This window comes from Rhinatrema bivittatum, chromosome 6, assembly GCF_901001135.1.
Source record: "Rhinatrema bivittatum chromosome 6, aRhiBiv1.1, whole genome shotgun sequence".
Lineage (NCBI taxonomy): Eukaryota > Metazoa > Chordata > Amphibia > Gymnophiona > Rhinatrematidae > Rhinatrema > Rhinatrema bivittatum.
The window spans coordinates 265,556,792-265,574,532 of NC_042620.1; the positions used below are offsets into that span (position 1 = coordinate 265,556,792).

A 17,741-nucleotide genomic window follows, 5' to 3' on the forward strand; every position below is an offset into this window, starting at 1 on the left:
CACAGTACTATCTGCCAACACTCAAAGAACAACAACCCTACCTATGAAAAAGAATACCAAAAATATTACACCAGAATCTAAAATATCAATACACTTCCTATCAGGAAAACAGAACAGGCCAAGCTACTACAGATCCCTACAGAGAAACCACATGCTAAAAGAATGCTTCATCTCAGTCTTTGCATGCAGAACACAAACCCTCACCAAATACAGAATAAAGCCACATAAAGCATAAATAGAAATGTGCAGACAAAAACTGAACTGTAAAACACATCACGCCAGACTCTATACAGTGTAACAATGGAAAACCAAAAATTTCACCATTCCTCGTGAAACAAATCAATAAAATAAAGATATATAAATCAATCATAATTATAAAATCATACAAATAAAATAATTTCAAAACAGCTGATGAATAGAATATCCAATAATTAAAGACTCATGCAAATTTTGAAAGCTTTACCAAACACCAATAAAATATTTCAAACAGCAGACACATCACATACTACCCAATAATTAAAATGGTAGTCAATCAAGAAAAATGAACATAAAAAGCCACCTTTACTTACCCTCTCCAGCAGTTCTCCTACTCCTTTCCCTTGCAGTCCATACCAGAAGCAGCAGTAGCTGTTGAAGCTGTCCTCACAGTCCTCTTCCTTAAGGACCACAACCAGTCTCTTCTCTCTCTCACACACACCAGTCGCACTCTCAGGACCAGTTTCTGTCTCTCACACACCAATCATCTCCCCAACCAGTCTCTCTCTCTCTCTTTCTCACACACACACACCCCAGTCATCTCCCTGATCAGTCTCTCACACACATACACATGTCACCTCTCTGGCCAGTCTCTCTCAATCACACAATGCTCTCGCTCTCTCTTACTTACACATAGGCTCTCAATCACACACATGCTCTATTTCACTTACATACAAGCTCTCAATCACACACATGTTCTATCTCACTTACAAACAGGCTCAATCACACACATGCCCTCTCTCACAGCCACAAGCCAGCCAAAAACATGCTCCATCTCTCTCGCACACACATTGACGCATACAAGCACTCTCCCTGACTCACATATACACCACACACATACAGACGCACCCTCCCTGACTCACATACACGAAGCACCCTCCCTGTCTCACATACACATTACACTTTTATAGAAGAACCTTGCTTTCAGACTTGCAGCATTTTTCACTTTTACTAAAAGTGAAAGTGATGCTCCCAATGGTTAAATAAGAAAACCACATTCCTATCAGAAGGCGAAATGACACCCTTCCTTCAGGTTCTGTCCTCCCAAGGGACAGCCACCCACACCGTACAGCTTTTCTTGTTTTACGCTTTCAGGCAATAAAGCAAGTGTCTTTCTTCAAACTATCAGTTGTATGATTATTCATGTGGGAGATATGGAACAGAAAGACATCCTTACTCCGCTTCCCTTTTAAATGGGAAGATTCCAGTCTTAGTCATTTAAAAATACACATTTTCTAAAGGCTTTAAAAAAAAAAAAAAAAAAAAAAAAGCAAAACCGTTTCAGATTCTATTCTAGTCATCATGCTTAAATTATACTTCAAAAAAAAAAAAAAAAAAAACCAAACCCCACCTGGCATCAGTTTCTTAAATTTGTGATTTTGCTGAGATGAACATTTTAAATACTTTAATTTTTTTTGCTTTAGTATTTGTCTCTACCCACTTTAAGTTAAATGTTATTTTCCAGAAGAGGGATGCTTAAAATTCAGTAATTTCATCTTTCATCCAACTTTTCAAATGTTGAGGTATATATATTATCATATTTCATTTTTTTAAACTGGCAGATTCCTTTCTCACATACACACACACTCACAGAAAGAAGATCGGCGCCGAGACTTAGGCGGCGACACGGCAGGCAGCCAGCTTCCGACTCGCCCTGCCTCCCCGCCAGTGCCACCCTCCCGACACCCCCCTAGTAGTCCAGCAGAGGTCCCAAGAGCAATCTGCCGCTCCCGGGCCCTCGGCTGCCACTAAGCAAAATGGCGACGGTGGACTTCAGCCCCTACCATGTGACAGGGGCTACCGGTGCCATTGGTTGGCCCCCTGTCACATGGTAGGTGCTAAAGGTAACCGGCGCCATTTTGCTTAGTGGCAGCCAAGGCCCTGGGAGCGGCAGATCGCTCCCGGGACCTCCGCTGGACTACTCGGGGGTGTCGGGAGGGTGGCGCTGGCGGGGAGGCAGGGCGAGTCGGGAGCTGGCTGCCTGCTGCGGCACCCCCTAAGTCTCGGGGCTTGGTCTCCACATAGGCGAGTCAGGGGCTGGCAGAATTTTGAAAGGGCACTTTTTGCCCTTTCAAAATTCTGCTGCCTGCCGCGGTGCCCCCTAAGTCTCGGCGCCCTAGGCACAGGCCCTAGCTTGCCTAGTGGTTCCTCCGGCCCTGGGCCTTGTCTAGGCAGTGTGTGGGTGGTATGATGCAGCTTACATTTCCTTACAATTTATCAACAGTGCTCACTCAAACATTCAAGCACTTGAATATTATTTTATAGCTTTTTCCTATCTTGTGCATGTCTATAAACTATTTTTAATTTCCTTAGAATGCTCTTTGGTGTTCATTTTCACAGCTTTCTTACAGATTCACAGTCTGACCAATGGTACTGGAATTAGGGGGTCTTTTATCCATAAATGCTGACTTTTTTTTTTTTTTAATGATTCACAGGGAGAGGCCAAGTTTAAGTTAACTGTTAGGGCAATACCTTTCATCTCATAGCCCCGTATTGGCCTTGACAAGTATGGTTTCCCACACTTCTAGACCTTTCGATCAGGGATCCCATTCGCCTGGGTATAGCTCCCACTCTCATAACTCAGGATCAGGGTTGGTTGCGACGTCCCAACCTTCTATAAAATGACTTAGCCTCTAGCTTGCTAATCACCCATATGTGAGGACTAGCATCCTGCTTGTCCTGGGATAAAGCAAAATTGCTTACCTTGTAATAGGTGTTATCCCAGGACAGCAGGATGTAGTCTTCACAGAACCCACCCGCCACCCCGCGGAGTTGGGTATGTTCACCTTTTATTATTTTATTTTTGCTAAAGCTTATTGCTACATACGAGACTGAAGAGAAAACCCTGTGGCAGAGAATATCTTTGCATGCTGGGCATGCTCAATGGCCTCACAGGGCCAGTCAAAAGTTTCTAGAAACTTTGACAAAGTTTTCCTGTAATAGGGCTCCGTCAGTGACGTCACCCATATGTGAGGACTACATCCTGCTGTCCTGGGATAACACCTATTACAAGGTAAGCAATTTTGCTTTGTGAAGTTATCTCTTACACAGGAAGATCGTCAGCATAGGCTGACAATTTAAACTCTTTAACTTTATACATAATGCCTATAATCTTCAAATTAGTGTATATATAGGTTGATTTTAAAAGAAAACGTTCACATGTGCATATGTGGGCCATGTGAGCAACACTGATTTTAAAAAGCTGCAAAATACATGTGTATGAACCCGTGCATGTGAGAAGAATAAGGGGGGGGGGGGGGGGGCAGAAAAGGGGTGGGGCCAGCACTTGTTCGCATAATTCTGAATTTTAAAACCAAAAACCACAGCGCACGTACGCAAGATGAGGAGCAATTGTATAGATCTCCGATTAGAGGACAGAGTGAGGGGTCCAGTTCAACAGGGCAGCGTGCCGGTTAGAGAACCAGAAGAGTCTGAAGGACCTCACTAGCTGGACAAACTAGTGGACTAATTGGAAACCTGGGAATTAGCCTCGCGTGAGCATGTTTTAAAATTCACTGACATGTGCATACAAGCTGATAAGTTCCTATGACAAACATGTCCTAGCTGTGCTTGAGTACCCGCTTAAAATTAGGAGCATACTTTATCTGCGGTTGGTGCATTTTTAAAGCATACGTGTGCAAGTGCGCATCTGATTAAAAATTCCAGTTTATCCTCGCTCTCACACTGATACGCACATATATAGGGGCACGAAGCTCATTTTAAAATTACTGTCATAACTAGCAACAATGGTTCCAATGCTAGAGTAAATAAAAAAGGGGAGAGGAGCAGCACTGCCTAGTACCACTAAATAGCTGAAAAGGAGCAAAGAGCATGTCATTGGTCAAAACTCTAGCACGAGGGGAACAATATGACAAACGAACTGCCGAAATAAATGTATCATCAAACCCAAACCATTGTAAAACATCAAAAAGATATTGCCGCTCTGCTCAATCAAATGCCTTTTTGGCATCCAGTGAAAGGGCAATCACTGGTTTAGAAACAGATTTTAAAATAGCAACTAAACCAAAAAACTGAGCATGCCTCCCAGAAAGCAACATACCTACCAGAAAGAAAACCATACTGATCCATATGAATCAAGCCACCAATGAGATTCTCTAGCCTATTAGCTAATATCTTGGCACAAATTTTATAATCTGCATTAAGGAGAGATATAAGTCTATAATTAGAAATTAATAAGTGTTATGGTTTGTGGGTATGTGAACCCTTGGCCCGAGGTGTGAGTTGTTACCACCTGTGGGGAGGGGCCCCACAGGCCCACACCGTCGAGAGGCGAGGTCAGGGATGGCAGGAAGCTCTGGGTAAGACTATGGAGAGGTCCCGAGGAGTCAGGAGGAATTCCCTAGCAGACAAGCAGGCTGAAGGTAATACCTGGACTGAGACCCCCAAGGGGGAAGGCACCAGGCAGGTCGCAGAGCGGGAAGGCTTGAGACTGGCGTGTAAGAGGTATACCAGAGAGACACTCCAGAGGGGCGGAGCTGCAGAGCGAGGGAGGTGCAGCTGAAGTGACATAGGCCAACCCGCGGAGCAGGGAAGCCCGAGTCAGGTCTCCGATGATGACGTATGTTGCAACCCGAGGAGCGGGGAGCACAGACAGTCTCTGAATGATAGAGAAGCACAGCCCTGAGGAGCGGGGAAGTGCTGGCAGTCTTAGTAGCATGCAAGGTGACCCTGATGAGCGGGGAGGCGCGGACAGTCGCAGTGTACCAGGAGAGCACTGCTCTGAGGAGTGGGATGCTGCTGTGAGAGTCTCTGGTATAGTACGAGGGCGCAGGAGTGGGGAAGCGCTGACAGTCCAACACAGTACGTAGGCACAATCCCGAGGAACAGGGAAGCACTAGGGTAACTCCTGAGTGGTAAAGGTGTTCCAGGGGGCAGCCCCAAGGAGCGGGGAGCCTTGCAGAGTAGGACTTGAGGAAGCGCAGGACTAGCCCGAGGAGCAGGGTAGGCCAGGAAACAAGGTCCCCGAGAGAGCGCTCACTGGCCCCCGAGGAGGGGGTACCAGGCAGAGTCCAAGGTCCAACAGAGTCCAACAGCGTAGCCACAGGAACACTGAGCAGGAGCTAGTTGAGACGTACGGAACTTGTTGCCAAGTCAGCTAGCTGAGGGCAAAGGTGGAGCTTATGTACCTTGATCCGATGACATCAAACAGAGATGCCCCCGAGATTCCCGCTGAAGAGGCTTCAAAGGAGGTCCCCGTGGCGCGCGCGCACCTAGGAAGGCCCAGAGACGACGAGGAGCCATGAGGAGCCATGGAGAACGCAGTGGTGGAGATTGGCCTGTGCCATGAGCAGACCCGGGGAGGGCTGGAGAACGGTGCAGGATGTAAGTAAGCTCGGTTGCAGTCGTCTGCAACCGGGCATAACAATAAGGGATCTCTCGCAGGTTTTGGTAAGACAATGAGCCTTGCCTCTTTGAAACTGACATCAATCAGCCTATTCTCCAATATATCACAAAAATAGGTGTGTAATTTAAGTATTAAGATTTGACTGAAAGCCTTGTAAAACTTAATCAAAAAACCATCGTGACCTGGAGACTTATCTGATTGCAGAGAATTAATGGCAGTCCGAATTTCAGTAGTTGTTATAGGGGAGTCTAACCCTAGCCTATCCACTTCAAGTGAAAGATGTTGCAAATGAAAAAAAAAAAAAAAAACCGCACCAAAAGAAGACATAGACCCTACCTCTTAAGTATAAAAAGAAGAGGAAAAAAAGATTTAAATTGCTCCAAAATTCCATTATCAGAAGAAACCAATGAGTTTGAATCTACCCATATAGCCTGAATGCACTTTGTTTCCTTATGCTGTTTTAGGTAAGTGATCAGCAGTCCTCTGAGTAACACCTAGCTTTTTGTAGATATATGCTTTCCAGCTGTCTCAATTAATTTATTATATTGATATTTCAGCTTCATTATAAGTCTGATTTTCTTTTAAAATAAGCATCCCAATAGGCCTTGAATGTGCTGTACAAATCGCTGATCCTCTATAAGCCTAGCATTACATTTCCAAATCAGACGACAGGAAGATAAATCAGACCAAAGGAAAGAAAGAGAAATAATGCATCATCAGAAAATAAAATTGGCAGAACAGCAGCATGAGAATCATGGTTCCCTTTGTCCTGTTGTCGCTTCACTAGAGTTTTTGTTATGAGCAGTACTGGAGGATACGCGTATAGAAGGCCTGAGTTCCAAGGGCGAGCAAAGGCGTCCTCGGCTGGCTGGTTCTTCTGTTTGTGTAGAGAACAGAATTTGTCTACTTTGTGATTCAGATGTGATGCAAAGAGAACTATTGTTGGTTGTCCCCAACGTTGAAATATCCTGGTCACTACTGAGGGATCCAGGGACCATTCGTGTGGTTGGAACTGAAGACTGATTCGATCCGCCACTACGTTGGGAATGCCTGCCAGATAAGTGGCCCGGAGAAACATTGAGTGATTTAAGGCCCAGCCCCAAATCTGTGCAACTTCTTGACAAAGGCGATTCGAGCCCGTACCTCCCTGTTTGTTGATGTACCTCATGGCTACTGTGTTGTCCGTTTGAATGAGAACAGTCTTGTGTGAAAGGCAGTCCTTGAATGCATGCAGAGCATAATGTATAGCTCGAAGTTCCAGGAAATTGATTTGAAATGTTGCTTCGAGTTTTGTCCAAGTACCCTGGGTTTGGAGATTGTCTATGTGAGCTCCCCAACCTAAGGTGAATGCATCTGTAGTTAACGTTATCTGTGGAACAGGTTGCTGGAAGGGTAGGCCCTTGCGCAAGTTGTCCTTGGTCGCCCACCATATTAGAGATGAACATAGTTGGTGGGTGACCTGAATTGGAGAATGTAGTGGTTGAATGGCTTGGATCCACTGTGATTGTAAAGTCCATTCGGTGACTCTCATGGCGAGTCGTGCCATAGGAGTGACATGAACTGTGGAGGCCATGTGGCCCAGTAAAGTTAGAAACTGATGAGCTGTTGCTTGTTTCTTTGAGCGTAGCGAGTTTGCCAAAAGGGAAAGTGTCTCTGCATGGTCCTCGGGTAGAAAAGCCCTTGAGAGGATGGTGTTCAATTCTGCTCCTATGAAGTGAAGCAAGTGAGGAGTAAGATGGGACTTTTGATAATTGATGAGAAATCCCATTGAATGGAGTACAGTAATTGTTTGATTGAGAGAAGCGAGAGCTCCTCGTAGAGATTGACTCCTGATGAGTCAGTCGTCTAGATATGGAAAAACATGGACACTTTGTTTGTGCAAATGTGCTGCTATTACTGCTAGACATTTGGTGAATACTCTGGGAGCAGAGGCAAGGCCGAATGGCAGTATTCTGTATTGGAAATGTTGAGGACCCACCATGAAGCTCAGGTACTTGCAATGAGGAGGGAAGATGGGAATGTGAGTGTAAGCGTCTTGTAGATCCAGAGAACAAAGCCAATCTCCTGTTTGAAGAAGTGGAAGCATGGTGCCTAGAGAAACCATCCTGAACTTTACTTTCTTTAGAAATTTGTTGAGATTTCTGAGGTCTAGCATGGGACGAAGGCCTCTGGTTTTCTTTGGAATGAAGAAATAACGGGAATAGAATCCTCTGCCCCTCTGAGACCGGGATACCGGCTCTACAGCCCTGGTTTTCAGAAGGGTGGATAATTCTACTTGCAATTGAATCATGTGATTTTCGCTGAGATGGAAATGGCTCGGAGGAAAATCGGTGGGAATTGAGAGGAAATTGAGTTGGTATGCTCGAGATATTATTGCCAGAACCCATTGGTCTGATGTTATTGGTTTCCAATTGTTGTAAAATTTGGATATCCGGCCTCCTACTGGAAGGTCTGGCTGAGGGTTGGAGAGGTGGCTGTGTTCTCTGGAAGTGGTTTCAAAAACCAGTAGCAGGCCCAGTCTGTGGTGCAGGTTGAGGCCTAGCCGACCTCGGCTGTCTTGGTTGAGGTCTAGAAGGCCTAGCTCTAGATGTAGGAGGATAGTACCTCCTTTGTCTGTAAAAAGGTCTTCTAGCTTCTTTTCGTTGAGGCCTACATCCAGAGTGCGTAGGGGGATCTTGTGGAAGTGAGGAAAGCTATCTCAGGGTTTCAGTGTGTTCCTTTAGTTGAGCCACTGCATCCTGGACCTTGGATCCAAAAAGGTTATCTCCTAAACAAGGGAGATCCACTAATTTATCTTGGACCTCAGGTCTAAGGTCTGAGGCCTTAAGCCATGCCCATCTTCTGGCACTGATTCCTGATGCAGCTACCTTGGAAGCTGTTTCGAATCCATCATAGGCCGATGGACCTCATGTTTTCCTGCCTCCAGACCCTTGTGAATGATGGTCTGGGCTGCTTCTTGGTATTGAGATGGAAGAGATGGAACAAAGTCTTGCATTTGTTTCCACAAATCTCTTTGATATTGAGTCATGTAGAGTTGGTATGAAAAGATTCTAGAATTCAACATGGCCCCTTGGTAGACCTTACGACCCAGGGAATCTAAAAACCTGTGATCTTTACCTGGGGGATTCAATGAATGTGGTCTAATTCTTTATCTTTTTTGTGCCGACTCCACCACTACTGAGTGGTGAGGGAGCTGCGACTTTTGATAACCAGGAGCAGATTGCACCAAATATGTACTGTCCATTCGCTTGACAGCTGGCACAGAGCAGGGATGTTCCCAAATACGATGTTGCAAGTCTAGGAGAACATCATGCACTGGTATTGCTACCACTTGTTTTCGAGGGTCTACAAATTGAAGTACCTCCAGGGTTTGTTGTCTGGTATCCTGCTCTGTAACTAATTTGAATGGAATGGTGTCAGCCATCTCCTGGACAAAAGTTGTGAAAGTAAAATCTTCTGGGGGAGATTTCTTTCGTGGATCTGGTGGAGATGGAGAAGACAAAGTCCTCAGATGAAGTTTCTGAATTTGTGTCACTCCAAGTGTCATATCCTTGGGCTTGGTGAGAAGCTGTTGAAGTCCTAGGTGGTAGAGGAATGCCAGAAAGTCCTGGCAATGGATCCTCAGGATATGACTCCTCAAGATGTTTTTCCCTTGGATTAGAGGGGAGAGAATTAAGTAGATCCTGATATCTTTTCATTATTATTTGATGTAGTGCTGACTCTGGGTGTCCTGGATCCCCAGTAAGGAGAGGCACTGATGGAGAAGGCTTCGAGATCGAAGATGAGACTAATGCCTTCGGTGGTCGATTCGAAATCACCATAGTTGTTTTAGGTTTAGTGCCTGGCATCGGTGCAAGCGTAAAGATTGGCATCGGTGCCGGAACCGACAGGGTCATCGACATCAGCATGGTGACTGGTAAAAGTGAAGTCACCGACATTGGCATCGATAGTGGCATTGATGTTGACACTGGCATCGGTGACGTCACCGGCATCATCGCCGGCATCGGTGCAGTCGCCGGAATTTGTTCTTTTAGGGCCTGGAGCACCGCCTGTCTTATCAAAGCGGACAAATCCTGCGATACAGCTTGCACGGATGGAGTAGCTGTATGCAGTGGCGGTGGAGGAGTGGATAATACTTCCTGCGATGGCTGTGTGGGTTCCACTGATGTTTTAGGCCCTGACGTGGCGGAGTTTCCTTATCTTTGTGCCACTTTGCACTCGGTTCTCCCGGGGAGGGAGTTAACGCTGGTGTCGGTGTGTGTCGGTATCGATGCCTATGTTTGGGCTTTTGATCGATTACCGACTTTATCGACGCCGTCGACGGTGATGGCGATGCCTGATCACCCGAACCCTCCAGACGAGGTTTTTTCAGCAAGACTTTTTTGGAAACTCCTGCTGGGGACGATTTCGCCGAAGGAGAAGGAAGGAGTTGCAAGTGAAAGAGGTGTTCCATTTTCTCCTGTCTAAGTTTCCTTCCTTTTGGAGTCATTTCTGCACATTGTTGGCAGGAGGAGACATCATGTTTTTCGCCTAAGCAGAGAACACACTCAAGGTGTGGGTCTGTGATAGACATAGTGTGATTGCACATTGGGCATTTTTTAAAGCCTGAAGGGGGGAAATTTCTGAGAGAAATAAAGTTTTTACTTACAGTAAAAACGAGACCGAATTCACACCATCCGGTGGAAAAAAGAGAGAGAAATCCCTTATGGGAGAGAAAATTTGAAAAATAATGACTTTTTCAGTCAGGAATGTGTGAGGAAAACTCACAGGACTCCTATCTCCGCGATCCTTGCAGCAGCGCGGGAAAACGAAGACTGAAGAGAGGCCCCATGTAGCAGAGAATATCATGGCATGCTGGGCATGCTCAGTGGCCTCACAGGGCCAGTCAAAAGTTTCTAGAAACTTTGACAGAAAATTTTCCCACAATAGGGCTCCGTCAGTGACATCACCCATATGTGAGGACTAGCATCCTGCTTGTCCTGGGATAATATATTCACTATGACTGTGTTTATGATATTGAATATGCTTTTCTGTATGCAAAATTATGGGAGTAGTGTGAATGGTAGTGGTGTGTGGTTTCAGATCGAGAATTGATGTTTGTGATGTGTATATTTATATGAACATATATCTAATGGAAAAAGTGTAGGGTACATGTATGGATTGTTTAAAAAACTGAATCTTTGTTTCTTAAAAAACTGATTTTGCAAAATGTTAATTGTGTAAAATTTATAATAAAATGTTTTTTTTGTATATTATTGGATGTGTTCCCCTTCGGCTATTTTAATACCAGAACTTTCTGTGCCATTTCTTTTGGATTTGATTACTGATTTCTCTCAGTTCTCTGGTTACAAAGTGAATTGGCAGAAGTCAGAATTATTACCTCTTAAGAACATAAGAACATAAGAAAATGCCATACTGGGTCAGACCAAGGGTCCATCAAGCCCAGCATCCTGTTTCCAACAGTGGCCAATCCAGGCCATAAGAACCTGGCAAGTACCCAAAAACTAAGTCTATTCAATGTTATCACTGCTAATGGCAGTGGCTATTCTCTAAGTGAACTTAATAGCAGGTAATGGACTTCTCCTCCAAGAACTTATCCAATCCTTTTTTAAACACCGCTATACTAACTGCACTAACCACATCCTCTGGCAACAAATTCCAGAGTTTAATTGTGCGTTGAGTAAAAAAGAACTTTCTCCGATTAGTTTTAAATGTGCCCCATGCTAACTTCATGGAGTGCCCCCTAGTCTTTCTACTATCGGAAAGAGTAAATAACCGATTCACATCTACCCATTCTAGACCTCTCATAATTTTAAACATCTCTATCATATCCCCCCTCAGCTGTCTCTTCTCCAAGCTGAAAAGTCCTAACCTCTTTAGTCTTTCCTCATAGGGGAGCTGTTCCATTCCCCTTATCATTTTGGTAGCCCTTCTCTGTACCTTCTCCATCGCAATTATATCTTTTTTGAGATGCGGCGACCAGAATTGTACACAGTATTCAAGGTGCGGTCTCACCATGGAGCGATACAGAGGCATTATGACATTTTCTGTTTTATTCACCATTCCCTTTCTAATAATTCCCAACATTCTGTTTGCTTTTTTGACTGCCGCAGCACACTGAACCGACGATTTCAATGTGTTATCCACTATGACGCCTAGATCTCTTTCTTGGGTTGTAGCACCTAATATGGAACCCAACATTAATTATAGCATGGATTATTTTTCCCTATATGCATTACCTTGCACTTATCCACATTAAATTTCATCTGCCATTTGGATGCCCAATTTTCCAGTCTCACAAGGTCTTCCTGCAATTTATCACAATCTGCTTGTGTTTTTAACTTCTCTGAACAATTTTGTGTCATCTGCAAATTTGATTATCTCACTCGTCGTATTTCTTTCCAGATCATTTATAAATATATTGAAAAGTAAGGGTCCCAATACAGATCCCTGAGGCACTCCACTGTCCACTCCCTTCCACTGAGAAAATTGTCCATTTAATCCTACTCTCTTGTTTCCTGTCTTTTAGCCAGTTTGCAATCCACGAAAGGACATCGCCACCTATCCCATGACTTTTTACTTTTCCTAGAAGCCTCTCATGAGGAACTTTGTCAAACGCCTTCTTAAAATCCAAGTATACTACATCTACCGGTTCACCTTTATCCACATGTTTATTAACTCCTTCAAAAAAGTGAAGCAGATTTGTGAGGCAAGACTTGCCCTGGGTAAAGCCATGCTGACTTTGTTCCATTAAACCATGTCTTTCTAGATGTTCTGTGATTTTGATGTTTAGAACACTTTCCACTATTTTTCCTGGCACTGAAGTCAGGCTAAACGGTCTGTAGTTTCCCGGATCGCCCCTGGAGCCCTTTTTAAATATTGGGGTTACATTTGCTATCCTCCCGTCTTCAGGTACAATGGATGATTTTAATGATAGGTTACAATTTTTACTAATAGGTCTGAAATTTCATTTTTTAGTTCCTTCAGAACTCTGGGGTGTATACCATCAAGTCCAGGTGATTTACTACTCTTCAGTTTGCCAATCAGGCCTACCACATCTTCTAGGTTCACCGTGATTTGATTCAGTCCATCTGAATCATTACCCATGAAAACCTTCTCCATTACGGGTACCTCCCCAACATTCTCTTCAGTAAACACCGAAGCAAAGAAATCAGTAAACACCGAAGCAAAGAAATCATTTAATCTTTCTGCGATGGCCTTATCTTCTCTAAGTGCCCCTTTAACCCCTCGATCTCTAAGTGCCCCTTTTACCCCCTCGATGTACTAAAAAATTGAAAATAATCTATTTCATAGCAATTATGTCAGCACAGAGTTGAATATATTGTATAAACAAATATGCTTGCAAATTACCATACATCTGCATTCAGTTACATATTAGTTTGAAAGTCCTCTGTCCTCCAAATACATCATTAATCACAAATATACAAAATCTTTTTCATTTAAACTAGTTTCTGAATGGAAATGTAACCCTGCCCAGGACCTACCGGAGAGATAGAGTGCTTTATCCACGGTGTATTCGTCTGCAAAGCGAATGTGACAAAAGTTTTTCTTACTCTTGCGAATGGCAATTATCTCCCCACACTGCTCAAACACCTCCACAATGATCTGCTCTGAGGCATTTTCTGGCAGTCCACCCACAAACACAGTTTTACATCCTGGTGGCCTTTCCCTGGTGGCAGGAGAAGGGAGATCTAAAAAACAGGGGGAAAGATCAGTTTGAGAGAGTCAAAAATAGAAAAAACAATGCACATTTTTTAAAGTAGTAGTCACAAGGTGTGTTGCACCTGCCAACATAGAGCAAAGTACCGCCCAATCAATCACACACACCTCTCATAACTGTTTACGCAAAAAAAAAAAAAAATCAAACGAGTTAAACTTTCAAACTGCTCAATAGCTTTTTGTACGTGATAATTCAAAAGACAAAACCCCACTGCCCCGCCCTCCACAAACATTATGGGGTAGAATTTAAAAGAAGCGCGTGAGCGTACATGTGCGAGCACTACCCAGCGCGCACACATGGATGCCCGATTTTTCTAACATGCGCGCGCATGTTATAAAATCAGGTGTCGGCGGCCTACACCAGTTCCCTCCCAGGCCGCTCCAATTTCGGAGCGGCCTCAGAGGGAACTTCCTAACCCCCTAATCTAACCTTCCCACCCCTTCCCCTAACCTATCCCCCTCCTAACCCTATCCTAACCTCCCCCCCCCCCCCGACTTTTGTTTTACCTTCTGCGCCTGCCTCTGGGCAGGCGCAGGTTGCGTGCACTGGCAGACTGCCTGCACGCAATCCTCTGGCACAGCGACAAATGGCAACTGTGCTGGGAGCCCGACCCCGCCCCCATGGACCACTCCACCCCTTTTTCGAAGCCCCGGGACTTAGACACGTCCCGGGCCTTTATAAAATAGGCCCGGAATGCGTAGGGCTTTGAAAATCCGGCCCTATGTTTCTGTAATCAGTTCCCCAGCATAGTAAAAATTAAGTACTATTTTGACCCAAATAAAGAGATTTCACTTCTCTTCAAAGATAATACATTCCTATAACCTCACCTATTTTTCTTTTATTCAATGAAAGCTGCAGCTCAAACTTGTTCTAGACAACTATACTTTGTAGGAGGGCACTGAGCAAGGGCAATCACATCTAAATATTGCCCAACAGAAACTTCATGGAAGGCTGGAATTTGTATGGATATCTTCACCATGGTCAACCCAGTCTGAATTTGCATCCCTCTGAGCTAATTATAGAGTGAAAATGACATACATGAATCAATGTACTTAAGGGCCTCCTCAGAGGTATTGCTAGGTACTTAAAAGACTGGAGCCCAGGCCTATAAGTATGCCACAGACCAGCACCCCCCCTCCCCCCACCATCCCTCACACACATACTCATGCATTTCATATCTTCTCCCCCATAAAAAATGGACATCCAATAAAATACATAACAATTTTAAATATTTAAAGTGCTAGCAGCGAGCAAGTAGTTTATAGGGAGAAGAGAGGAAAATCTGTAATTTACTCTCAAAATATGGAATATCCTGATAACTAACTACATTTCTTTTTTACCACTAAATATAAGAACTCTGTGCACACATTTAGAAATAAAGGGTATTCTCTTCAGAGATGGCAGATTAAATGTGTGTTAGATGAAGCCAAATCAACCAATTTAATTTCTGTGTCCAATGGAAGATACATCCAGGTTCTGATACTCTGAATTGGGAGATCCAGAATGTTTTATACATTTAGCAATTCAGCTAAATTCTCTTTCAAATAATAAAACAGTTTCTAATCTTTGCTGCCTCTAGCTTGATTTTCTGGCTCTGCATGTCTTTCTTTTTTCTCATTCACTGGTTATGTCCATTTCTTTTTTTCATTTTCTCTTCCTATCCTCCTTCCTCTTTCTTCAACTCCCTTTCCTTCAGCAGTGTATTTTTTTTTTTTTACTACTTTTCTCTTTTCCCTCTTTCTACCACCTCTCTTCTTTCTCTTCTAATTTCTCCTATGGTCTTCTCTCTTCCTCTGTCCTCCCTCACCATCTTCCTCCTATATATTTTATCTCCTCTCCCCTTCCATGTTCTCTCATTTCTTCTTCTTTCTCCATGATTTCTCTCAAATCCTTCTCTGTCTTAAGCCCTCTCCCCTTATTCCTGTGCTCACACCTAGCCAATTCTTCTGCACTCTGTTCTCTCCTATGTGTTTACCTCCTACATGTTCATACCACATAAATTTGTGCTTTTTGTATGGATACTTTTCAAAGGCAAAACTAGTTGCCTAGTTACCTCTTCTGACCTGACCCTGTCCCAGGAACACCTACAAAACCTATGTGGGTAAAAGTAGGTGCATTATTGAAATACACACTTACTTCTACCCATGTAGTGGATGGCAATAATGAGTTTTACCCATGGAAATTTTCATTATTGCCCCCTATATCTGTCAAATGGAACATAGATAAACATTAGATAAGAGGTTGTTCTTTACACAAGGCAGAAGGCTCTGAGTATATTAACCTTTTTCTTTGCCTGTCATAACAGCACTGTAGCCATTTGATAAAATGTTTTAATGACGACATCACTTTGTGTGATGAATCATTTCCACTTTGGAGTGGTAAGAGCAAGTTTGCTTACCGTAAACGGTGTTTTCCGTAGATAGCAGATGAATTAGCCATGCTGTCTGGACATCCCTCCCGTCCTGTAGGTGGCGGAGCTCTCAAAGTAAAGTCTTAAGTCTTGCTGTAGTGTGTGCCTGCTTGGCACCTCCCCCTCCCCTGTGAAGAGTCTCCTCAGTCCGTGATAAAGCAAGTAGATAGTGCAAGACTGCCCGAGGAGGCGGGAGGGTCAGCATGACTAATTCATCTGCTATCTATGGAAAACACCGTTTACGATAAGCAAACTTGCTCTTTTCACATAGATAAGCAAGATGAATTAGCCATGCTGTCTAGGAGTCCCCAGCTAGCAACCTGAGCTTTATTGTTTATTAAGTGTTGTATGCTTTGACTACTCAAGTTGCCAAGGTATATCGCAGACAGTCCTTGTTGACAGGAAATATTTAGGAGGTGCCTGCTGTTAGAATCTGTTTGCCCATGGATGCATCTGTTGCAGCGAGTTTATCTAAACAGTAATGAGTAGTGAAGGTATGAAGTGATGACCAGGTTGCAGCTTTGCAAATGTCTACTATGGGTACATCACGCAGGTGGGCAATGGAAGCCGCTACCGCTCTGATTTGGTGAGCTTTTGGCGACGTTGTAAGCTGTTCTGAACGTCGCCGGTAGCAGAATTGGATGCAATTTGTGATCCAGGATGTCAAAGTTCTTTTTGATACCGGTAAGCCTGGTGCGTTCGGATTGAAGGAGAGGAAGAGTTGAGAAGATCTGGAATCAGAGGCAGTACGTTGTTTATAGTATGCCAGCGCTCGCTTGCAGTCTAACGTATGTAGTCTGCGTTGGGCATCATCAGTATGAGGACGAGGATGAAATGTTGGTAGAGTTATGCATTGATTGAGGTGGAAAGCCGAAACCACTTTTGATAGGAAAGTATGATGTGGACATAGAAACACTTTATCGTGGTAGAAAATCAGGTAGGGGGAATAGTGAACTAGAGCTTGTAGTTCGCTGATCCTTCTAGCCGAGGCAAGCGCTACCAGAAAAAATACCTTCTACGCCAGGTATCTGGGGTGACAGGTGTCAAGTGGTTCAAAGGGTGGTAGCATGAGTTGTTCAAGAACTAGGTTCAAAATCCCATGGTACAGGTGGTTTTCGTACTGGCGGACATAGTCACAATACCTCTTTCATAAATCTGGAGATAAGCGGATGAGTAGAGATCGGCGCATCGTTGTGTAAAGAATGATAAGCTGAGATAGCGCTGAGGTGAACTCTGAGTGAAACTGTCACCAGCCCTCTTTGGTAAAGACTGTGGAAATATGTTAGCAAGTTAGTTGCTGGGCATGTGAATGGATCTATGCTAATGGTTGAGCACCAAGCCTCATAGGTCTGCCATTTTCTTTTGTAGTTCAACCTGGTGGAAGGCTTTCTAGAAGAAATCAGGATGTCTTCCAGATGAGGAGAGAGGTTTAGGTTTTGAAATAGTGTCCTTTCAATCTTCACGCTGTGAGGTTTAGAGAGGAGTGGAGTGGGTGCAAAAGAGTGCCCTTGTCCTGAGTTAGGAGGCGAGGATTATTTCCTAGTGGAATTGAAGCCTCCAATGAGAGGTGGAGGAGGTATGCATGCCATGGTGGTCTTGGCCACGCTGGAGCTATGAGGATGAGATCTGCTGAATCTCTTATGCATTTCTGCACTGTGCGTGAGATTAGAGGTATTGGTGGAAAGGCGTATAAGTAGGCCCTCCGACCAGCTGATGAGAAACGCGTCTTGTGTTACTCAATGAGGAGATGGGAACATAGAGCAGAATGTTTGGAGTTTGCGGTTCTGCTCCATGGCAAAAAGATTGATACGAGGCCATCCCAAAGTTCAAAAGAGTTATAGGGCTACCAATTGTTGTAGTTCCCATTCGTAGGGATGAAAAATTCTTAGTTTGTCCGCCCTGTTGCCTATGCCTGGGAGGTAAGTGGCTTGAAGTGTAATAGAATTGCTGGTTGCCCATTCTAGGATGGA

At 44.1% G+C, this 17,741-nt stretch overlaps 1 protein-coding gene across 4 annotated transcripts in view; it reads right to left on the reverse strand.

Annotated features, from left to right (window-relative positions):
- ENOX2 (ecto-NOX disulfide-thiol exchanger 2) overlaps positions 1–17,741 on the reverse strand; it is a 292,330-nt gene that overhangs the window by 166,393 nt on the left and 108,196 nt on the right. For all 4 annotated transcript variants that reach the window (XM_029607117.1, XM_029607116.1, XM_029607118.1 and 1 more), the window contains one exon: positions 13,126–13,332. In XM_029607117.1, coding sequence (XP_029462977.1) covers positions 13,126–13,332 — 207 coding nt within the window. The remainder of the gene's footprint in view (positions 1–13,125; positions 13,333–17,741) is intronic.